The sequence below is a fragment of the Ziziphus jujuba genome, chromosome 10 (assembly GCF_031755915.1).
Source record: "Ziziphus jujuba cultivar Dongzao chromosome 10, ASM3175591v1".
NCBI classification, from domain to species: Eukaryota; Viridiplantae; Streptophyta; class Magnoliopsida; order Rosales; family Rhamnaceae; genus Ziziphus; species Ziziphus jujuba.
This window is the reverse complement of record NC_083388.1, coordinates 25,271,215-25,295,487: the sequence shown is the minus strand read 5'-3', so window position 1 is coordinate 25,295,487 and position 24,273 is coordinate 25,271,215. Positions and strand designations below refer to the sequence as shown.

General features: G+C 34.4%; 1 protein-coding gene and 2 pseudogenes across 1 annotated transcript; all 3 read left to right on the top strand.

The window, feature by feature from the left end:
• The first annotated feature begins 481 nt into the window (after nt 1–481).
• LOC107434692 (germin-like protein subfamily 1 member 14) lies at nt 482–1,894 on the top strand (annotated as a pseudogene).
• A 2,503-nt stretch (nt 1,895–4,397) lies between these two features.
• LOC112488787 (germin-like protein subfamily 1 member 7) lies at nt 4,398–5,371 on the top strand (annotated as a pseudogene).
• An 11,814-nt stretch (nt 5,372–17,185) lies between these two features.
• LOC125421041 (germin-like protein subfamily 1 member 16) lies at nt 17,186–24,038 on the top strand. The gene is made up of 3 exons (XM_060812168.1): nt 17,186–17,346; nt 17,582–18,147; nt 23,904–24,038. The coding sequence occupies exons 1-3, from the start codon at nt 17,220–17,222 to the stop codon at nt 24,036–24,038; spliced, it is 828 nt and encodes a 275-aa protein (XP_060668151.1). The 5' UTR covers nt 17,186–17,219.
• The last annotated feature ends 235 nt before the right edge of the window (nt 24,039–24,273 follow it).

Below are 24,273 nucleotides of genomic sequence, written 5' to 3'. Positions count from 1 at the left end.
GAAAGTTTAAAAATTAATCAGTGCCTCTAATATGATATTGAATATGAGAGAACTCTCTAATGGGTAAATTACTATTTTTTATTTATTTATTTTTTCCTTTTTTTCAATGGCTTCTTTGTTAGATTTTAGAAATGCATGTATTGTCGATATTGGACGGTACAGAAATTTATGTGAGAGGAAAATTAATATGCCCCATATATCAGTTTAATACTTAACAAGTAATCTTTATATAAAGAAATTACTAATAAAAAGTATTCATCTGATTATTTGTCAAATTCCACATTCATTTATATCAACTAATTCAGAAAACGTTATAATCCTAAATTAATTCTTAAGATGGAATAATTTAATGCTTCTGCCAATTTCATCATAAGAATTGAATGACGCTTTAAAAATATAAGTATATTTATTATTTTTTCTCAAAAGAGTATAATAAATCATATTATTAGTTTAATTACTTATAAAAGAAGTGGGCAAATTGATGAAGAGAAGAAACAATGAGAGGTATTTCTGTCCGGCATTAATATAACTAACAGCCCGGTGCCGGCCTCAAAACATAAGGTATTTAATCATTAATTTACTAAGCGACCGATCTCAATTGCTTCTCACAAAAAAAAAAAAAAAAAAAAAAAAAGAGTTCAATTGCTATCCCTGCATTAAGTGATATCTTTAATCTAATACCAGAGAACAAAATTATAGATTTTTACTTGAGACTGATCAGATCATGCACAGCAGTAGTGACAATTTCAACTTAAAAATTTCAGCATGAATTACCGGCTAAGCAAAACCAATATGGGACTTTGACATGGTACTGAAAGGTGCCCTAGTTAATAATAGTGAGTTTTTAATAGAAAACAAACAAATTAATGGTTAGCTTAAATTATATATGGTAAAAGGGAAGTTGCAATCTTTAAGATATGAATAATAAAAAAAAAAAAAAAAAAAAGAGGGACCATTTCCATGTCAAAAGTTTAATTCGAGAAATATACAAAGAAGTAAAAATTAAATAAGTTTTACTTGTTCTTTTAATGGTTGAAGAACATTTTTTCCTCGATTAAGATAAATAGTAAATAAATAAGCAGTGGAAAATTGTCCAAGTTTTCTATGTATTTCGTGCAGAGAAAATACAGAGACTAGTTCCCTAACTAGTCTTGGCTTGGCATCCTCCTTTGCCTCTGCTTCTGATCCCAGCCCTCTGCAGGACTTCTATGTTGCAGTCAAAGACTCTGACAGTGAATCTGCTTGTATGTTTACCATTTTTATTTTCCTTCACCTCTATTTAATTTTATAGTGTATATAGTATTAATTCCTATACTAATAAAAGTTTCTCCTCTGAGCAGTGTTCGTGAATGGAAAGTTCTGCAAGAACCCAAAGGATGTCACGGCCAACGATTTCTTCTTTTCAGGGCTCGATAAGCCCAGGGACACGTCTAACCCACTTGACTCAAACGTAACTCAACTCAACGTTGACAAAATACCAGGACTCAACACTTTGGGCATATCCTTGGCTCGTATTGACTATGCACCATTTGGTCTAAACCCTCCCCACACCCACCCTCGGGGCACCGAAATCCTTGTAGTCGTTGAGGGAACATTGGAGGTTGGTTTTGTCACATCCAACCAACATGATAACCGCCTCTTTACGTAAATCCTTAACAAGGGAGATGTGTTTGTATTCCCAGTTGGTCTCATTCACTTCAAATTCAACAGGGGAAATAGCAATGCAGTAGCCTTTGCCGGTCTGAGCAGCCAAAATGCAGGAGTAATCACCATTGCTGACTCCGTGTTTGATTCAGATCCTCGTATTAATCCTGATGTGCTCACCAAGGTCTTCCAAGTTGACAATAATATCATTGACTATCTCCAGAAGCAGTTCTGGGTTGACAACAATTAGATCATAATTATATTAGAGGCTGCCATTGAATTCATAAACTATATGTTAGCTTTACACTTTAATAAGGGTTGCAATATGTGTTTCCCTATTGTTGGATTCATATTCATTTTTAAAATACAAAAAACGGTATTGTATACCTTTATCTAATTTCATTTTTCAGTCATAATATTTTGTCCAATTTGTTAATCACTTCTGTCTCTCTAAATCAGAAACTCTCTTATACTGTGCCTCTCTGAATCAGAAACTCCGTTATCCTCTGTCTTTCTCTTTTTAACTCTTGAAGCTAATTTTGAAAACTTGATACGATGTAAAAATTAAAAATAGACAAGTACAAAATCATCAACCACCATTGACAAGGAGTTTTCAAGATCTCTCCGAGCTTGACAGATTGCTATTTGTTTGCATTGGAGAAAATGGGGAAAGAGATTTTGTGGTCCTTTGATTTCGTTAATGATTCATAGTAGTATTCTTCAAGGCCTTTACTTCGCCAGCAATTTATTTTCTCCATTTTGAAGCTAATAAACCTTAATTTTCATGTTTTAATTTAAATCATCATCCAAGTAGAATTTGAGCCCTTGGATTAAGATTAATTTTAAGTGAAAATTAATATGAGACAAAGTATGTATAATTAGTATGCCATTTTTGGTAAATTAGTATGATATTTGAACCTTTTTATTTTTTTAATGGTCAATTAGTATAATATTTGGTTTAAGTTTGGAGTTTAAGAAAGTCTTAAATCCCTTGATCTTTTCCAGATGTAGTATAGTAGAAGTGAGTAGAAATGAGTTTATTTATTTATTTTTGAGATGAATTGAAAGAAATTACCTAATAAACGTAATCATACTATCATTTTGGGGTGCGATTGATCAATGTCGTCTTTATTGGAATTACTAGTCATGATTTTTATTTTGTAATTACTTTATATTTCATACCATAATATGTGGTAATAATTTTCAACGAAAAAAATAAATAATTTTTGTTAATAATAATTTAAGAGGCTTTATCGACAAAAGATGAATGCTAAATTCATTTCCAGTTGAAGAAAATTCTGTAATCGGATAGGTACAGCCTTTAGGGTTTCGTGATCACTAGTGCTCTAAATTTTGATATGTTGCTTGCTACGCAAGATAGAATTTATACATGCAATATTAAAATAACAATCGTTTTAAAATTTTTTTTTATGGAGTTTATATATATATATATATAGATGTTTAAATAATGTTGCAATATTAATCCTCATTGTCATAAAGATATTTTGGGGTAAATATTAGAATTCTTTTTTGACTCTAAAGATAGTTTGGAGTAAATATTAGAATTCTTTTTTAACTCCAACGAATATTCTGCTCAACCCTAGACATCCAAGGGATAGATTGTAATACAAGAATCAAATGCCTTTCCAAGAAAAAAAAAAAAATTATATGTAATAATGACTTTACAGTTATTATTTGCAATTTTCTTATCTAACTATTCAATCATATTATATAAGCTAATTAATGTGCAAAAGGAGGGCAAACACCATATTCTGAGGGGTAAAGCAAATGAAAAGAAGCCATCATCCCATAATTTTTGGGTTTGCGGTTGCGGGAGTTCAGACCTAGCTACCAAGTTGTGGGTTTCATTCTTGGCTAGGAGCTAGTTTTGGACTCCCACACCCAAGTATTGTTGGGCAATTAACCTCAACAAGAGGCCCTATTTTTTTTTTTTAATTATTTTTTAAAAGATGAAAAAATATCTAGAAAAACACGAGCACCAAAATGTTAAATTGAAATTGTTGATAAGTTTTTATTTATTTATTTTTGTTATGATATTTGCTTACGAGTCTTAAGGCCCTCTAACCATGTGATCATTAATCATGTTAGACAATATATTAGAAGCAATATTAATTTTAGATTTATTCTAAACACCCAAAAAAACACGAGCACCAAAATATTAAAATGAAATTTTTGATAAGTTTTTATTTATTTATTTTTGTTATGATATTTGTTTAGTTGTCATAGGGCCGTCTGACCATGTGATCATTAATCAATTTAGACAATCTGTTTGAAGCAGCATTGATTTTTTAATTTACAGTATCATATTTTAGATTTATTTTAAACACCAAATAAAGTTAAATACTTGTTCAACTGAATAATTAAAGGTACGCACAGCAACAATGTCAACTTAAATTTAATTCCACACTGTATACGGACAGCCGAGATAGCAATGAGGTAGTTCAATAACATTCAACTTCTAGTTAAAATAACCAAATGATTACAACAAAAAATCAAAGGAATAAGGGGAGTTCGCGAAGGAAAAGAAAAAAAAAAAGACCATTTCTATGTGGCAAAAATTTCAATGCCGAAAGCATAAGGTCATGAGGAATATAATTGAAAAAAGAAAAAAAGAAAAAAGATAAAGCATGGTTGTATATATGTAGTGGTTGAAGAATGGTTCTACTTGATTAAGAGACAAAAAACCATTGAATAGAGAATTTTCGAGTCTCCTATCTGCTTCAAAGGATACAAAGACTAGCTTGTTGATTTCCCCTCTATAAATAGCCATGTTTTCCACAAAGATTTCTCATTCCTCACTTTGCATTATACTATTAAAAAAAAAAAAAAATTAAGTATAAATTTTAGACAAGTTTTCTAAAATGCAAGGTGCTTATCTCCTTCTGTCCTTTTTCGTCTTGGCTTTGGCCTCCTCCTTTGTCTCTGCCTCTGACCCCGACCCTGTTCAGGACTTCTGTGTGGCCTTAAACGACGGCGAAACCGGTGGTTGTACGTATACAATTTTATGTTAATATACATGCATTTAAATTTCTATTATATGGTACTTGTTGAAATGTGTTTGATGATACTATAATTACGAAATTTATGTGCTGCAGTGTTTGTGAATGAAAGTTCTGCAAGGACCCCAAGGATGTCAATGCTGACGATTTCTTCACTTACGGGTTCGACAAGGTTGGAAACATATCAAAAGTTGGCTCAGCTGTAAACACAGCCAATGTTGAAAAGATACCAGGACTCAACACTTTGGGTATATCCTTGGCTCGAATCGACTATGCACCATATGGTCTAAACCCTCCACACACTCACCCTCGAGGCACCGAAATCCTTGTAGTCATAGAGGGAACATTGTAGGTTGGTTTTGTAACATCCAACCAAAAAGATGGAAGCAACAAACTCTTCACTAAAATCCTCAACAAAGGAGATGTGTTTGTGTTCCCAGTTGGTCTCATTCATTTCCAGTTCAACAGGGGAGATTACAATGCTGTTGCTTTTGCTGCTTTGAGCAGCCAAAACGCAGGAGTTATCACTATTGCTAACGCTGTTTTTGGATCAGACCCTCGTATCAATCCTGATGTTCTCACCAAGGCTTTCCAAGTTGATAAGAATATTATTGACTATCTCCAGAAGCAGTTCTGGTCTGATAACAATTATTAGACCCTTATTATATAATATGAAGCAACCAAGGATTAATACTCTATCCTTATGTACTTTTTTCATTTAATAAGGTTTGCTATGTGTTGCAGTCATTGCAATAAAAGTATAATTTATGAATAAAAGTAGAAGGGTCGACCAATGGATGCCTTTTTCTATAATTGTTTTGGGTATTACTATACATATATATATATGATATTGTTCTAATTATGTCTTAATCACGGAGTCATGATTTCTCTATTTTTTTTTTCCTTTCTGACCCACCAAATCCAACTAACACTTCTCAGCTTGAGACTTTTTTATTTGAATTTTCAAAGTTAGTTTCGTTGACTAACATTATATATGGTCAGTGGTTTTTGGGCTCATATTACTAAATAATTACTTAGTACCAGAAAATGAAAGAAATGGATGCTGTTGAGTATTTATACACTTTGCTTTGGTCTATATATTAGATCATTTTTAGTCTTATGTTGATCGTATTCCAATTTATTCCGAGCCACTATCCACCAGAAAAAATAGAGGCCCTGCTTGACTATTCATGGGCGAAGTACCACTAGAAATTAATTTAGCATATAGGATAATTTAAAACTATGTTCCAATTGATGCCCCTGAATTTCAGTTTTCTCTATATAATTACTTTCGGTGACAAAAATATGATAAATTAAAATGTAGCAACAAAAAGTTTTATGTAATAATACGTGGCATTTTATATAATTCAATTTGAACGAAATGATTATCTAGAATCATACATGTGATTTTACAGTTTACTCTATGGAATTTGGTCATTTTGGTTGATCTTTTGGTACTTGGTAATTGAAATTAATACCCATTTTTTCAAATTTTTTGTGAAAAGTTGAGTCAATATCAAAGTTTTAGAGGACAACGCAGAAAAGCATGAATGGCCCCGGTCCTCTTAAAGTAAAAATTAATCTGATTACTTGTCGAATTCTACTTTCATCATACATATAATTTGATTTGATGCCTGAGCCAATTTTCAGCAATATATATATATATATATATATATTCCCTTCAACCCATGGCACCCAAGGCATAAATTGTAATATAAGAACCAAATGCCTTGATATGATCCCACAAAAAAAAAAAAAACAAAAGAGAGAGAAAAAACGTCTTAATTAATAAAAATATTTTATATGAAATAATGACTGCAATTATTTATTTCTAATTTTCCAGAAATATTATATAAGCTAATCGATTTTTTTGACAACATAAGCTAATTAATTAATATTACCCAATATGCAAAGTGACGGCAAAGACAAATTTTCTTGAGAACAAAGATTCTGAAAGCACCAAAATATAAAATTTTTGACGCATTTTTATTTTGATTTTGATTTTTTATTTATGATATATGTGATCATTAATCAATTTAATCAATTTATATATTCTTATAAAACACCAAAATAATGTTGATTTTTGTTTTACTGAATTAATCAAACGAATACACAGAAACAATGTCAACAGAAAATTTTAGTCCACACGATTCCCTGAGTATGGCAATTAGGTGTCCCAATAAGATTGAACTTCTAGTCAAAATAACAAAATGACTACAATAATAAATCAAAGGAAGAGGGACGGCACGTGAAGAAAAGAAAATAACCATTTCTATATGGCCAAAAGTTCAATGCTGAAAGCATAAGATCATGAGGGAATTATTTGAAAGAAAAAAAAATGGTAGAAAAATGGTTCTACCTTGATTAGGAGACTAAATCGATAACCATTAGATAGAGATTTTTTCAAATCTCCTATCTACTTCAATCTAAAAATAGTCATGGTTTCCACTAGGATTTTTTGTGACAGCCTAGACCACCCGTATGCGATATTGTTTTCTTTGGATCTGGAGAATCCTCTTACAATCCAGCCTTTAAGGTTTTAAAAGGCGATTTTTTCAAATATCCTATCTGCTTCAATCTAAAAATAGCCAGACCACCTGCATGTGATACTGTCCTCTTTGGATCCCCTCAAGGTTTTAAAAGGCGATTTTTTCAAATCTCCTATATGCTTCAATCTAAAAGTAGCCAGACCACCCGCATGTGATATTGTCCTCTTTGGATCTGGAGAATTCTCTTACAACCCATCCCTCAAGGTTTTAAAAGGCCTCGTAAGGGAAAGGTATCCACACCCACTTATACGGAGTGTTTCGTTCCCATTTCCAACCGATGTGAAATCTCACAATCCTCCTCCCTTGGGGCCCGGCGAGAGGTATCCACATCCACTTATATGGAGTGTTTCGTTCCCCTTTCCAGTGGTATCTCACAATCCTCCCCCCTTGGGGCCCAGTGTCCTCGTTGGTACACCAATCCGGATTCGGCTCTGATACCATCTGTGACAGCGCAGACCATCCGCATGCGATATTGTCCTCTTTGGGCCTGAAAAATCTTCTTACAACCTAGCCCTCAAGGTTTTAAAAAGCCTCGCAAGGAAAATGTATCCACACCCACTGATATGGAGTGTTTCGTTCTTTTTTCCAACCGATGTGGGATCTCACATTTTTCATCTGTCAGGACCCGTCCAAAATTCCTCACCGGAACCCTAGACAAGCCCTGATCCCAGGGAAACCCTATCGGACCCTCCTATGGAAAATTCGGCAGAACTTCCCCTAAGGGATGGACTTACCACAAATTCCTGCACTGAAAACGTACTTCTATAAACATCCCTTTATTCCTCCCACGATACTATAAGTTGATTCCACAAATTTCAGCACTTCGAAATAAATAACAGTAATCCAGTGTATAATAAATACATAAGTATCCCATACAGTATACAGAGCTTCATGAAGTACTACTAAGTATAGAATACAACAAGAGTGAAAGAAGTATTACAACTGCAATAAAAGAAGAACAGGGTACTTCACGAACTAAGACAGCGATGAAGATCAAGTCCGCTCCGGATGAACACCGACAACCTGGTACCTAGAGGAACAGAATTTAAAAATATAAGATGCTAATCATCTCAGTGAGTGACCCTAGCTACTATACAATTATAATATCACGGTAATAACGTAGATAAATAATAATTACTTGGAAATAATAATTTCTCTCAAAACCCTTACAATTCTCTCAGTTGGAAAAGTTTCCTTTTTAAAACCTTTTCACAAAACCCTTTATTCGTATTCCCCGAAAACCAAGACATCAAATAAATACCAGAAACAGTAATAATTATATTTTTAATTTCAATAAAATTTCAAAATGTTTATTTTAAAATCACAGTTCTGAAAATCACTTGATGCACCCACTATATACCAGTGGCGCCAACAGTACCCAGCGTCCCAATGTACCGCCAGACAGGAGGTTATAGAAAGAAACCGGCATACGGTCGCGTGGCGTCCCACCGCGCCGCTGCTAACTGGTGTCCCAGCCATGGAGGGGCGGCCTACCCTCATCCGATGGCAACCACAGGACAATCTCATAAAATCACCTGCGCGCTACTCACACCCACCCGCGCGCTAATCACATCCGTGTGCACACTAACCATATCACATATAAACAGAACACCAGTACGTGCACGGCGCATCTAAAAATCGTAAAAAGTCCACATATTTAATTTATATATCAAAATCTCAAATTTTCCATAAACATAACGGGTTTACTCCATCCAATTGAACCCGGAAATTCTCCACAATTTCTTTATAATCAACATCATAAATTCCATGATTTTCAAATCCACCAACTCCCAAATCCACCACTTTAAATATTCACATTTTCCCAATAGCATAAATAATTCTTGAAGTATAATAATTAAATCACATAATATTCCATGGGTATGCTTACAAAAATTGAAGTCACCAACATAAACAAATATTTTCCTTGAAATATTTGAAAATCAAATCATGCCCGATTTAATGTTAAAACCACAAGAATTTCAAAATTCTCAAGACCATAAAATAATTTTCACATGGCATAAATTTATATAATGCATAATTTCTTTAATCAAAATAAATTCACCAATAATTCCACAATAAATCAATTAAATATTTGGCACATAGAATTTAAATTCCAAATATTCAAATCACACATAATATTCACCAATTTAATTTCTAAAATTAATTTGAAGGTGGGTCACTCACCTGGAGCATGCAATTAAACCACGATCCACTATGGAATCAATTCCACGACTCACCCGTGCTCCTAGAACACAATTCACACACAGTCAAATAAATTAATATTTTAATCGGGTAAATAATACCCGGTACCGGGGGGTCAAACACAAACGTTAACCAAAATAGTTGAATAATATATCGAATCGAAGCTTGAGCGACGAAGATTACAAATCCGGTCTCCATCGACCCCAATTCCGCCGGAAGTGGCCGGAAAGCTTCGGCCAGTTTTGATTCCTTCGCATCTCACAAACCACTTCAAATTTTAGAAATTGGAGGCCATATTTGGACTCAGAGGATCCAAAATAGGGGGAGAGGGGTGGCAATTTGAACTGGGCTGGCCGGAAAACACAAGAAAAGAGGAGAGAGAAATTTTCCGGCCGGCGGCTTCTCAGGCCCGATCGGGGCGCGTCCGGCGGCCGGTGACTGGCGGTTGAGCTCGCATCCTCCCTCCGCTCATCACTGGCCGGCGCGTGTAGCTTATGGGTGACCAGAATTTGAAAAAATACGGTGAGGCCGAGAGGGAGAAAGGAAAGGAAAGGAAGAAGAAAAGAAAGAAGAAGAAGAAGAGGAAGAAGAAGAAGAAGAAGAAGAAGAAGGGCCCGTGCCCTTTTTTCCCACGTGGGGAAAAGAAAAAAAAAAGAAAAAGAAAAAGAAAAAGGAAAATAAAAAGAAATAAATTAAAATTAATTAAATAATATTAATAATAATATTATTATTTAAAATAATAATAAAATAATATGATATTACACATGGTTGACATGTGGCTTCTCAACATGGTGACACATGGTCACCTTCATTAAGTCACACGTGGCACATCGTTACGCATTTAAAAGTAATATTAAAATAATATAGTATTTGAAAAACTTTACAGGTCCATAACTTTCAATCCACATGTCCACATCGGACGTGCCGCTAGTCTATGGACTCGTATCAACCAGCACTTCACAACCATGCATGAGTCAAAGCTCAACCTTGCATGAACAAAAGTCAACTTGGGCACCCCTTGGACATTTTGGACCTCAACTTGTTTTGCTCATAACTTTCAAACCGTAGCTCCGTTTTCAACGTGCTACTAGTCTACAAACTCGTGCCAACGTGTACTTCGTAACGGTACCTCAGTCAACCTAGAATTCCAATCGGGTCAAAAAGTCAACTTTTGACCCCTTGGTCAACGGTCAAAGTCAAAGGTCAATGGTCAACCTCGGTCAACATGCAAAAATTCCGACATGGTTTGGGACGGGGTGTTACAACCTTCCCCCTTTACAAAAATTTCATCCTCGAAATTTCTTACGTCGCTGAAACGCATACGAATATTGATTGCGGATTTGTGCCTCGAGCTTCCACGTCGCTTCCTCGACTGACAGGTATTCGATGTCCTTTCGTAGCAACAACACATGAGTTACGCTGCATACCGATGTCTGCTTTCCCGAAACTACTAACTTGCACGCCACAAAACCAAGTCTTCCAATAACGCTGTAGAACCAATGTAACAAGAACTTGGCTTTCTCTGTCAACCAAGCGTACGACTCTCTTCTACGGAGATAATTTCAGAAAACTCAATCTCGAACTTTGAATTCAACATATTTTCTATGCACGTTGGCTTAACTCATTTGTCGATTCCTGAGCAGACTTCAAACTCTCTCGGATGACTTTCGCCTTATTCGTAGTCATTCGTAGGTATTCGCATCCAATTCAGGTTGGTAGTCATATGGTGCTCCTCCTTACCTACTTCACTTCAACACTGTGGAGTTCGGTGCTGCCTTCCATATAGGATCTCTTACGAAGACATCTCGATGCTCGCTTGGTGGCTAATATCGTAACGAATCCTATCGATGCCAATTGCTCAATCCAGCTTCTTTCGACATTGCATGATGCACGGTCTCAACATAACTTCCAAGTGTGAATTCTGTACTTTGCTTGTCCATTGGCCTATGGTGAAAGGCGATGCAGTCGTTAAGGCTCGCTCCAAGTGTATCTGTATACACACAACTGTATAGCTCTTCTCCCGAACCTGAGCAGCTTAACTTAGCAAGTACAATAGAGACCTCACCCACTATCACAACCATCACGCCTAATAGTGACTTTAACTTTCCTCTTATGCAACTTCCCTCCTCATGCCCCCTAATTAAGGATATTCAAACTAGGCCATGAGAACACAATCTACAAGTCTTGGTCATAGTCGAAAACTAACCATAAAGTGCTTCTGAAGCATGCATCAATTATAAAACCCTTGCTCCTCATTGATTAACCAATAGTCTTAACCTCGACAAACATCAATCTTTCTTTTAACTAAATTCATTAAGGTCATGAATAAAATTTTTCACGTCCAAATACCATTCTTGAAAACCCTAAGTTCCCCCAATTTCAAATAAATTCCATGAATCCACACCTCAAGTAATAAGGAATTTAAATCTTAATTCTAGCATCACCACCAATACTATGAACAAATCACTAGATCCTTAACCCATAAAAGTATTCCACACTTTTTAAATTCTAACTACGTCCCAAAAATCATACTCCTTATCATTGTAAATTATCACCAACAATATCAACCACCTTGAATCGATAAAGCACCATCAATACGAACCTCAAATCTCCAAGGAAATAAGATATCAATATCTTAGCTTCTAGAATGAAAATAACCATGCTTAAACATCTAACCATGCCTAGGGAATCATCCTCATCTCATTAACCTCATCAACAACCAAGTAGAACTTTAATCGCTATCCGGATCTTGTTTGATTCTCTAAACGCTGTCGTACCTTCTCTTTGCGAATGATAATTTAAGCACGAAATCCATGTTTACATCTCCCTACCCGACACTGAAATGGGTGAGGATTAAAACTACCTCAACGTTTCTACTCCCCACTTTTACTTGTTGGCGACTTAAGTACCTTTATTCGAATCTTGCAACTTCCTTTATCGTGCCAAACCATAATGTCATCTAGTGAGCATTCCGTACATCTTTGTACCCTTGGGGTGTATCGCCTACATTAAATCACGTGTTTCCTTTAGGATCTCCTTTTTGAACTCAACGATATCCTACTTTGAATTCTCAATTGGCGATACTTAAACCTTAAGTCGCTCTTGGAAAAACCATAACATAAAACAAATCATAAAATATATTTTTCAAATACACCACCAACATAAAATATATACAATTCATCAACCCAAATTAAATTTCCAAACTTCTTCAAAATCAAAATATAATTTCCACATTGGAACAATAATAAAAACATGAATAAATGCATAAAATCATATCTTAAAATCCATAGTATAAAATGAAATATGCACGCTCGTAATGGAGGTACGTACGACACCTTCTACATGCTACGTAATCCATGATTCCAACTGTCGCCGACACTCTGCTACCAATACAAACCAGGGTGGTTGCCTATATTGGCCGTCCGATCCCCTGGACTCGTAGGCAACATGATTATGGGGCTAGCTCTACATGGACCACATTGGTTCGCCGCCTCCGTATGGTGCAGTATAATATCAAACAATATAACATACAAATACATGCACGAACATAAACGAAAAATACTTGAATAAAACACCCTTAAATTTCAAATATCACCTTGAAAAGTATTTAATTTTTGATAATCGATCGGAAAAAAAATATCGATTATGGGTGGTGACCTTGCTAAATCGTTGATAGCCGATACACACCCTTAGACAATCATTTTTCTTCTCCATGAACGAAACAGATGTCATTCACGATGATAAACTTGACCTAGTAAAACCTTTATTAACCAAATCTTACTGTTAAGCCTTTCAGTCCTTTAACTTTACTGGAGTCACACGGCATGGCGGTACTGAAATAGATCGCTGTCGAAAGCCAAATCAATAATGATTCGATATCCTTTTTACGGTCGTAATCCATATAACTTGCTGGGAAAATACTTTCAAATTGCTTCCCACTATTAGTGGTTCCAACGCTCACCATCTTCTTTGGCATCAACCACCTGGGCCATAGACCTTTAACAACCATTCTCCGATAGCTCCTTACAATGACGGCAGAAATTAACCTCCGTAAAGACTTCCTAACTCCTCCACGAAGCACCACTTCAGGTAAGCTGAATCACTTTAACTTTACTCCCTTATGCTAGCGGTCCATAAACTTAAGAACCACTCATTCCATATCTAGGACCACTTCAGATCCCAAAAGATTCACAGAATTGGATCTGCCCCATTACTTGACCTTCAAAAAGAAAAGACCATCCTCGACCATCGACTAGTCCATAGGAATTCCTCGTTAGGATAGGTGATTCTAATTGACACCCTCGAAGATTAGAGTTATTCAAACTCGGGCAACGAATTTGCTTCGAGATAAAAGGAAAGAGCACTTTAAGACGGGAAAAACGAGAGAATAGACGCGGATGGGATGCACAGCAATGCACAGTCCCTTAGGAATACTAGAACCTAGAGCTTTGATACCAACTGTCAAGACCCGTCCAAAATTCCTCACCGGAACGCTAGACAAGCCCTGATCCCAGGGAAACCCTACCGGACCCTCCTATGGAAAATCCGGCAGAACTTCCCCTAAGGGATGGACTTACCACAAATTCCTGCACTGAAAACGTACTTCTATAAAACAAAGATTGTATAATTATTATGTCATTTTTGTTAATTGATTAGTACGATGTATGAAACATTTTTGTTTTTTTAATGGTCAAGTGGAATCATATTTGGTTGAAATTTGGAGTCTAAAAAAGTGTTAAATCCCTTAATCGTTTCCAAATATAATGTACTAGACATGATTAGAGATGAGTTAAAAGGGAAAGAAACCCAACAATGTATGACACTACTAAGACGTGATCGTATAATCATTTTAGGGTGCAAGTGATGAATGCCGTCTTTATTGGAATAGTAATTCATGATTTTAATTTGGTAATTAGTTTAATATTTCGTACCAGAGTATTTGGTGATAATTATTTTAGAGACTTTGTCAATAGAAATGAATGCTAAATTAATTTCCACATGAAGAAAATTTTGTACTCTCATAGATATAGTCTACAAGGTTTGCTGATAACTAGTCCTCTAAATTCTAATGTAATGCTTGAAATGCAAGATAGAAATTATATAAATGCAATATTGAAAAGAGTTGTTGCAATAGTAATTCTTATTCATAAATATATTAGTTGAAGTAGATAATATGTTTCTCTTTTAATTCTAATGAATAATCCATGACCTTGTAATTATGGATATGAGGAGCATACAAACAACACTACTTTAATCTTCTAATTGTTATATATAATAATTAAAAAAAAAAAAAACTCCAAGGAATATTATATTCACCCTTCATCTCCAATGCATGGACTGTAACATCCAACCAAGATGATAACATTCTCTTCACCCTTCATATCCAATTAATGCATGGATCGTAACATCCATCCAAGATGATAACCGCCTCTTTACGAAAATCCTTAACAAGGGAGATGTATTTGTATTCCCAGTTGGTCTCATTCACTTCCAATTCAACAGGGGAAATAGCAATGCAGTAGCCTTCACTGGTCTGAGCACAAAATGCAGGAGTAATCACCATTGCTGACTGTGTGTTTGATTCAGATCCTCGTATTAATCCTGATGTGCTCACCAAGGCCTTCCAAGTTGACAATAATATCATTGACTATCTCCAGAAGCAGTTGACAACAATTAGATCCTAATTATATTAGAGGCGGCCATGGAATTCATAAACTATATGTTAGCTTTACACTTTAATAAGGGTTGCAATATGTGTTTCCCTATTGTTGGATTCAGATTCATTTTTAAAATACGAAGAACGGTATTGTATACCATTATCTAATTTCATTTTTCAGTTATAATATTTCATCCAATTTGTTAATCATTTTTGTCTCTCTAAATCAGAAACCCTCTTATCCTGTGTCTCTCTGAATCATAAACTCTGTTATCATCTCTATTTCTCTTTTTAACTCTTGAAACTAATTTTGAAAACTTTATATGATGTAAAAATAAAAAATATACAAGTACAAAATCATCAAACCACCATTGACAAGGAGTTTCAAGATCACTTCGAGCTTGAGAGATTGCTATTTGTTTGCATTGGAGAAAATGAGGAGAGAGAATTTGTTGTCCTTTAATTTCGTTAATGTATTCATAGTTGTATTCTTCAAGGCCTTTACTTAGCCAGCAATTTATTTTCTCTGTTTTGAAGCTAATAAACATTAATTTTCATGCTTTAATTACCATAATCATCCAAGTAGAATTTGAGCCATAGGATTAAGATTAATTTTAAACTGAAAATTATAATGAAACAAAATTCTGTATAATTAGTATGCCGTTTTTGTTAAATAATTAGTATGATATTTGAACCTTTTTATTTTTTTAATGGTCAATTAGTATAATATTTGTTTTAAGTTTGGAGTCTAAAAAAGTATTAAATCCCTTGATCTTCTCCAGATGTAATATAGTAGAGGGGAGTAGAAATGAGTTTATTTATTTATTTTTGAGATGAAATTCGAAAGAAATTAACTAATAAACGTAATCATACTATCAATTTGGGGTGCGATTGATCAATATCATCTTTATTAGAATTACTAATCATGATTTTTATTTCATAATTACTTTATATTTCGTACCATAATATGTGGTAATAGTTTTCAACCCAAAAAAAAAAAAAGAAATAATTTTTGTTAATAATAATTTAAGAGACTTTGTGAACATAAGATGAATGCTAAATTCATTTCCAGTTGAAGAAAATTCTATACTCGGATAGCTAGAGCCTTCAGGGTTTCGTGATCACTAGTGCTCTAAATTCTGATATATTGCGTGCTACGCAAGACAGAATTTATAAATGCAATATTAAAAAAACGCTGGTTTTAAACTTTTTTTTTTTTTGGGGTTTATACATATATATATGTATGTATGTATGTATGGATGTATGTTTAAATAATGTTGCAATAGTAATTCTTATTGTCATAAAGGTATTTTGGAGTAAATATTAGAATTCTTTTTTAACTCCAATGAATATTCCGCTTAACCCTTGACATCCAAGGGTTAGATTGTAATACAAGAATCAAATGCCTTCATAAAAAAAAAAATAATAAAAAAATAAAAAAATAATGTAATAATGACTTTACAATTATGATTTGTAATTTTCTAATCTAACAATTCAATCACATTATATAAGCTAATTAATGAAAAAAGGAGGGCAAACACCACACCGACTGGTAGAGCAAATGAAAGGAAGCTGTCGTTCTATCACCTTTTAGGTTTGAGGCCGTGGGAGTCCTGTTTTATTTTAAACACCAAATAAAGTTAAATACTTGTTCAACTGAATAATCAAAGGCAGGCACAGCGACAATGTCAACATAAATTTAATTCCACACCGTTTACGTACAGCGGAGATAGCAATGAGGTCGCTCAATAACATTCAACTTCTAGTTAAAATAAGCAAATGATTACAACAAAAAATCAAAGGAATAAGGGGAGTTCGAGAAGAAAAAAAAAAAAGACCATTTCTATGTGGCAAAAATTTGAATGCCGAAAGCATAACGTCATGAGGAAATTAATTAAAAAAAAAAAAAAAAGATAAAGAATGCTTGTATATATGTAGTGGTTGAAGAATGGTTCTGTCTTGATTAAGAGACTGAAAACCATTGGATAGAGATTTTTCGAGTCTCCTATCTGCTTCAATGGATACAAAGACTAGTTTGCTGATTTGCCCTCTATAAATAGCCATGTTTTCCACAAAGATTTCTCATCCCTCACTTTACATTATACTATAAAAAAAATTAAGTATAAATTTTGGACAAGTTTTTCTAAAATGCAAGGTGCTCCTCTCCTTTTGCCCTCTGTCATCTTGGCTTTGGCCTGCTCCTTTGCCGCTGCCTCGGATCCCGACCCTGTTCAGGACTTCTGTGTGGCCTTAAACGACACCAAAACTGGTGGCTGTACGTATAAAATATTATATTAATATATATTTGAATTTCTATTTATGGTATTTGTTGAAATGTGTTTGATGGTTCTATAATTACGAAATTTATGTGTTTGATACCAAACAGAGCTGTAAGTATATATTATAGCATTAGACGTGCATTTTAATTTCTATTCCATTCTCATTATAAACTTTAAAAAATGGTTGTCGAAAGGTGTTTGATACCAAATAGAAAATTTTATGTTGAGCAGTGTTTGTGAATGGAAAGTTCTGCAAGGACCCCAAGCTTGCCGACGCGGGGGATTTCTTCTTCTCTGGACTAGATAAGCCCGGCAACACATCGAACCCAGTTGGTTCGAAAGTGACTCCCGTGACTGTAGACCAAATTCTAGGGCTTAATACTTTGGGAATCTCCCTCGCCCGCATCGACTTTGCACCGTACGGTCTAAACCCTGCACACACTCATCCCCGAGCTACCGAAATCCTAGTAGTCGTAGAGGGAACATTGGAGGTTGGTTTTGTAACATCCAACCAACAAGATGGAAGCAACAAACTCTTCACTAAAATCCTCAACAAAGGAGACGTGTTTGTGTTCCCAGTTGGTCTCATTCAGTTCCAGTTCAACAGGGGACATTACAATGCTCTTGCTTTTGCTGGTCTGAGCAGCCAAAACCCCGGAGTTATCACTATTGCTAACGCTGTGTTTGGATCAGACCCTCATATCAATCCTGATGTTCTCACCAAGGCTTTCCAAGTTGATAAGAATATTATTGACTATCTCCAGAAACAGTTCTGGTCTGATAATAAAAGTAGAAGGGTCGACCGATGGATGCCTTTTTCTAATTGTTTTGGGTATTACTCTCTCTCTCTCTCTATATATATATACACTATTGTTCTACTTATGTCTTAATCACGAAGTCATGATTTCTCTCTTTTTTTTTTTTTTTTTTTTTTTTTTTTTTTTTTTCTGAACTGACCCACCAAATCCGACTAAACACAGTTCTCCCATTGACCACTGCCACTAAATATATTGAGACTTTATATTTGAATTTTCGAAGTTAGTTTCGTTAACTAACATTATATATGGTCAGTGGTTTTTGGGCTCACATTACCACATAATTACTGTAGTACCAGAAAATGAAAGAAATGGATGCTGTTGAGTATTTTAAACTTCTCGTTGGTCTATATGTTATATCCTTTTTAGTCTCATGGTGATCGTAATCCAATTTATTCCGAACAACTATCCAGCGGAGAAAACAGGGGCCCTGTTTGACTCATTATGGGGGAAGTACTACTACAAATTAATTTAGCATATTAAACTATGTTCCAATTGATGCCCTTGAATTTCAGTTTTCTCTATATAATTACTTTCGGTGACAAAAATATGATAATTAAAATGTAGCAACAAATTTTATGTAATAATATGCGGCATTTTATATAATTCAATATGAACGAAATGATTGTCTAGTATTATACATGTCATTTTACAGTTTACACTATGGTAATTGGTCATTTTGATTGATCTTTTGGTACTTGGTAATTGAAATTAATACCCATTTCTTCAAATTTCATATGAAAAGTTTGGTCAATATCAAAGTTTTACTGCACAACCCAGAAAGGCATGAATGGCCCCAGGTCCTCTTAAAGTAAAAAATTAATCAGATTACTTGTCAAATTCTACTTTCATCATATGTATAATTTGATGCATATGCCAATTTTCAGCAATATATGTATACATACATATTTCCTTCACCTATGGCATCCAAGGCATAATTGTAATATGAGAACCAAATGCCTTCACATGATTAAAAAAAAAAAAAAAAAGAAAAAAAGAAAAGAAAAGAACCAAACGCCTTAATGTATGTGATCATTAATCAATTTACACAATTTATAAATTCTTATAAAACACCAAAGTAAGTTGCATTTTTGTTTTACTGAATTAATCAAAGGAACACACAGCAAAAATGTCAACAGAAAATTTTAGTCCACACCATTCACTGAAATATGGCAATTAGGTGTCCCAGTAAGATTGAACTTCTAGTTAAAATAACCAAATGACTACAGTAATAAATCAAAGAAAAAGGGAGGGCACGTGAAGAAAAGAAAAATAACCATTTCTATATGGCAAAAATTTCAATGCTGGAAGCATAGGGTCATGAGGGAATTATTTATAAAAAACAAAAAATAGAAAACAAAAATGGTAAAAAAATGGTTCAATCTATAAATAGCCATGGTTTCCACTAGGATTTGTCATCCCTTAGTTTGCATTATCATACAAGAAAATTTAGTACAAGTAGTCTCTGTAAAATGCAAGGTGTTCATCTCCTTTTGTCCTTTGTTATCTTAGCTTTGGCCTCCTCCTTTGCCTCTACCTCTGATCCCAAACATCATCATCATCCGTGTGAAGTCCCACATCGGTTGGAAAGGGGAACAAAGCATGCCTTATAAGCCTGTGGATACCTTTCCATTGTGGACGCGTTTTAAACCCATGAGGCCTAGGTTGTAAAAGGATTCTTTAGTGCCAAAGTGGAAACCTTTCCGTTGTGGACGAGTTTTAAACCCATGAGGCCTGGTTGTAAAAGGATTCTTTAGTGCCAAAGTGGAAACCTGTCCATTGTGGACGCGTTTTAAACCCATGAGGCTTGGGTTGTAAAAGGATTCTTTAGTGCCAAAGTGGAAACCTTTCCATTGTGGACGCATTTTAAACCCATGAGGCCTGGGTTGTAAGAGGATTCCTTAGTGCCAAAGTGGAAATTATAGTTGGTATCAAAGCCAGACCTGGATCGATGTGCCAGCGAGGACGCTGGGCCCCAAGGGGAGTGGATTGTGAAGTCCCACTTCGGTTGGAAAGGGAAATGAAGCATGCCTTATAAGGCTGTGGATACCTTTCCCTTGTGGACGCATTTTAAACCTGTGAGGGCTGGGTTGTAAGAGGATTCCTCAGTGCCAAAGCGGACAATATTCACATGGGGATGGACTAGGCTGTTACAGTTGATATCAGAATCAGATCCAGATTGGTGTGCTAGTGAGGATGCTGGGGCCCCAATGGAGGTGGATTGTGAAGCCCCACATTGGTTGGAAAAGAGAATGAAGCATGCCTTATAAGGTTGTGGATACCTTTTCCTTATGGATGCGTTTTAAACCAGTGAGGGTTGGGTTGTAAGAGGATTCCTTAGTGCCAAAGCGGACAATATTCACATGCGGGTGAACTAGGCTGTTACGATCTGAGTAAGATTTGAGCCATAGGATTAGGATTACTTTTAAGAGAACTTAATATAAAACAAAGATTGTATAATTATGATGTCATTTTTGTTAATTAATTAGTATGATGTACAAAACTTTTTTATGTTTTCAATGGTCAATTAGTATGATATGTGGTTGAAATTTAGAGTATAAAAAAGTGTTAAATCCCTTAATCTTCTCCAAATAAAATGTACTACAGGTGACTAGAGATGAGTTAAAAGGGAAAAAAATCCAACAATGTCTGAAACTATTAAGACGTGATCATATAATCATTTTGGGGTGCGATTGATGAATGTCATCTTTATTGGAATTAGTATTCATGATTTTAATTTGGTAATTACTTTAATATTAATTTTGTACCAGAGTATTTGGTGATAATTATTTAAGCGACTTTGACAATAGAAATGATTGCTAAATTAAATTCCACTGGAAGAAAATTTGGTACTCTCATAGACACAGTTTACATGGTTTGGTGATAGCTAGTCCTCCAAATTCTTACGTATTGATTGATACGCAAGATAGAAATTATATACATGCAATATTGAAAAGAGTTATTGCAATAGTAATTCTTATTCATAAAGATATTAGCTGAAGCAGATAATAATCTTCTCTTTTAATTCTAATGAATAACCTATGACCTCATAAATATGGATGTGAAGAGCATACAAACTGTCACACCCCAAGTCTATATACTCGAAATGTGATAAAAGTCATACTTATAACACTTAATAAAACTTATAATGTAAACTTAAAAAGTCTCCAAACATCATTAATAAATAATATATAAAATATATCTCCAAAGAAAATGAACAAAAATAAACTCCAGCACACAAAAAGTCAACTGATATAAAAAATAAAACAACTAAACACCATTATCCTATGCCAAATCCAGCTACCTTGAAACTGTAGTGTACCTGAAACCATAACAATAAATAGTGAGTATAAAACTCAGCAAGCTACTGGATTTTTCATAAATATAAAATAAGAAAATACTTAAAATCATAACAAATAAATATCCGAAAATGAACTTTAACAACATAAACATAATTTTCATATAAAATCAAATTGTTAAGTACTTAGTAGGACTTTCCATAACATAATATTACCCGTCGATAATCTGAAATCCGAATCAAATCGTGTGTGAGGCATGGAACAAGTGGGGAAACATAAATTTTAAAAATAAACACTCACACCCAAAGATATGAGCCATACCCGTACTGTGATTATCAGTAAGTCCTCCCACATGAAACAATACGTCTAAACCCAAAGGTAAAGAACCATAAATCATTAGGAAATACTTTTATATGATTCATCTCAACACTCGAAAACGTATAATAACATATTCATAAATGACTCCTAAATACCAACAACCAGAGCAAAAATATATATATCAATTATCCAACAATTTATTTGTACAATACATATATATTTCATAAAACATAAGCTTGTAGAAATACATAATAAATCAACAACACAAGTACATACTTGCTATGCTTTCAGTTTTAAAAAAGTTCAGTAACTTATCTTGATCAGCAAAGTCCACAAAAGATTAACAACCTATGAATAATACCAATAGTCTCTCATCAGTATAAAACAGAACTATAATGTACCATAAATATCCTACGTATAAATCCCATAATCAAGCTCTTAAATTCAAACTAAATGAATAAGATTTGATACCATAAGATTATCATAGCCTAACCCTTAAATCTTAAAATCATAAGCTTAGAACAAGATCAAATCACCAGAAGCCGAATAAAAACCTATTAATCCATGAACAATCTCTAAACAAGAATTCAATTCCTTGTTCAAATGATATCATCTAAGTCTGAAAAGTTATGAGGATACCGTACACATGCATAAGTAATTGTGATTGCAACAATTTCATAAAATAATAATGGAAAACCATTCAAAACTCATTGAAAAGTTAACAAACAAAATACTGAAACTATTAGATTTTCAGAAACCTTCATTTAATGTTCGATTTGTTTCTCGTTCATGAAATTTTTAATGCATTTGAAATTTTACAGTTACAACTAGACACTTGCATATACTCATATAAAATTTTAAAATCCAAACAAAGGTAAAAAACATGGTCAAATTAAATTTAGTAACTAATTGATAGAAACTGAAAATCAGCATTTTACAGGGAGTCCCGTCTACATAAAAATTCATTAAAAATAAAATAAAAATTCCAAAAGCGGTAATATTTTACAATGTTTAACTATATATAGTGATAATGCTATATAAAAATTATTAGGTCAAATAGAGATCGAAAACTATTTTAAATTGAATTTTATTCTTTACTAAATGGACCAGAAAATAAATTCAGACAGATGGATGTAGGTAACTCAGAAAATCATCACGGCCAAAATATAACGAATTTGAAGCTAAATTGTTTTTATAGTAATATTAGAAATATCTATTATAAATTATACTAATTTTCAGATAAAAATAATTTTGTTTAGATCTGTTTTAAAATTTTTACTTATGAAGCATACTGAAATCGTACAGAAAAACCAGACAGGATGCATAAATTCAAAATTTTGTAAAAAATTTAAAACAGACCCGAATCACCCCAAATAAATTTCTATTGATTCATAAACATGTATATTGTCATCCATAAAAATTATAGTGCCAAAATAAACCTTTAAATATTTTAAATAAATTCAAACAATCACTCTATATAGATCTCAAATAAATTTCAGATTAGGGTTTCAACAACAACTCTTCAATTCAGCCTTAAGCAATACTTCTATAACCACAAAATATCTCAAAACATCTCATATAACATAAAAGAGATCAGAAAACGAACCTTATGCAGCTTCAAAGTTTCAAAATCTTCCTTTCTATGCCCCAAAACTTGTTCAGAAATCAAAATCTTCAAAGATACTAGATCCCTAACAATCTTAAATGGATAGATGTAATAGCCCAGACTACCCACATGAGATATTGTCTGCTTTGGGCCCAGCCCGCACGGTTTTAAAAGGTCTCTCAAGGGAAAGGTATCTACAGCCCCTTATAAAGCATGCTTTGTTCTTCTTTCTAACCGATGTGGGATCTCACAATCCACCCCCTTGTGGCCCAGCGTCCTTGCTGGCACACCGATCCGGGTACTGGCTCTGATACCAAGTGTAATAGCCCAGACCATCCGTATGAGATATTATCCTCTTTGGGCCCTGTCCGGACGGTTTAAAAAGGCCTGTCAAGGGAAATGTATCCACAACCCCTTATAAGGCATGCTTCATTCCCTTTTCTAATCGATGTGGGATCTCACATAGTTTTATAATACATAGGGATGGGTTAAGGAGGCCAATTTCAATGCTGTAGTTGCGAACTTATGGAGAGGTTCTTCAGAGAGCCCAAATATTAGAGAATGATGATGCAATGCCTATGAAAGCTGAATCCAAAGAGCGAGGTAGAAGCCCATCATGGAAGAGGACTTGGGATAAGAACAACAAATAGAGATTTGATGGGAGAAGAGGAGACCAGAAGAAAACAAAGAATGAACAGTTTGAAAGGATGGAATATCCTACTTGTGAGACTTGTGGAAAGAGACACCTAGGTGAATGTTACAGGAAGACTGGTGCATGTTTCAAGTGTGGAAAGCATGGACATATCTTCAAGAATTGCCCCAACCTTGGGAATGCAACTCAAAAGGTCAAGAGGGACCAACTCACTTAGGGACTTGTTTATGCGC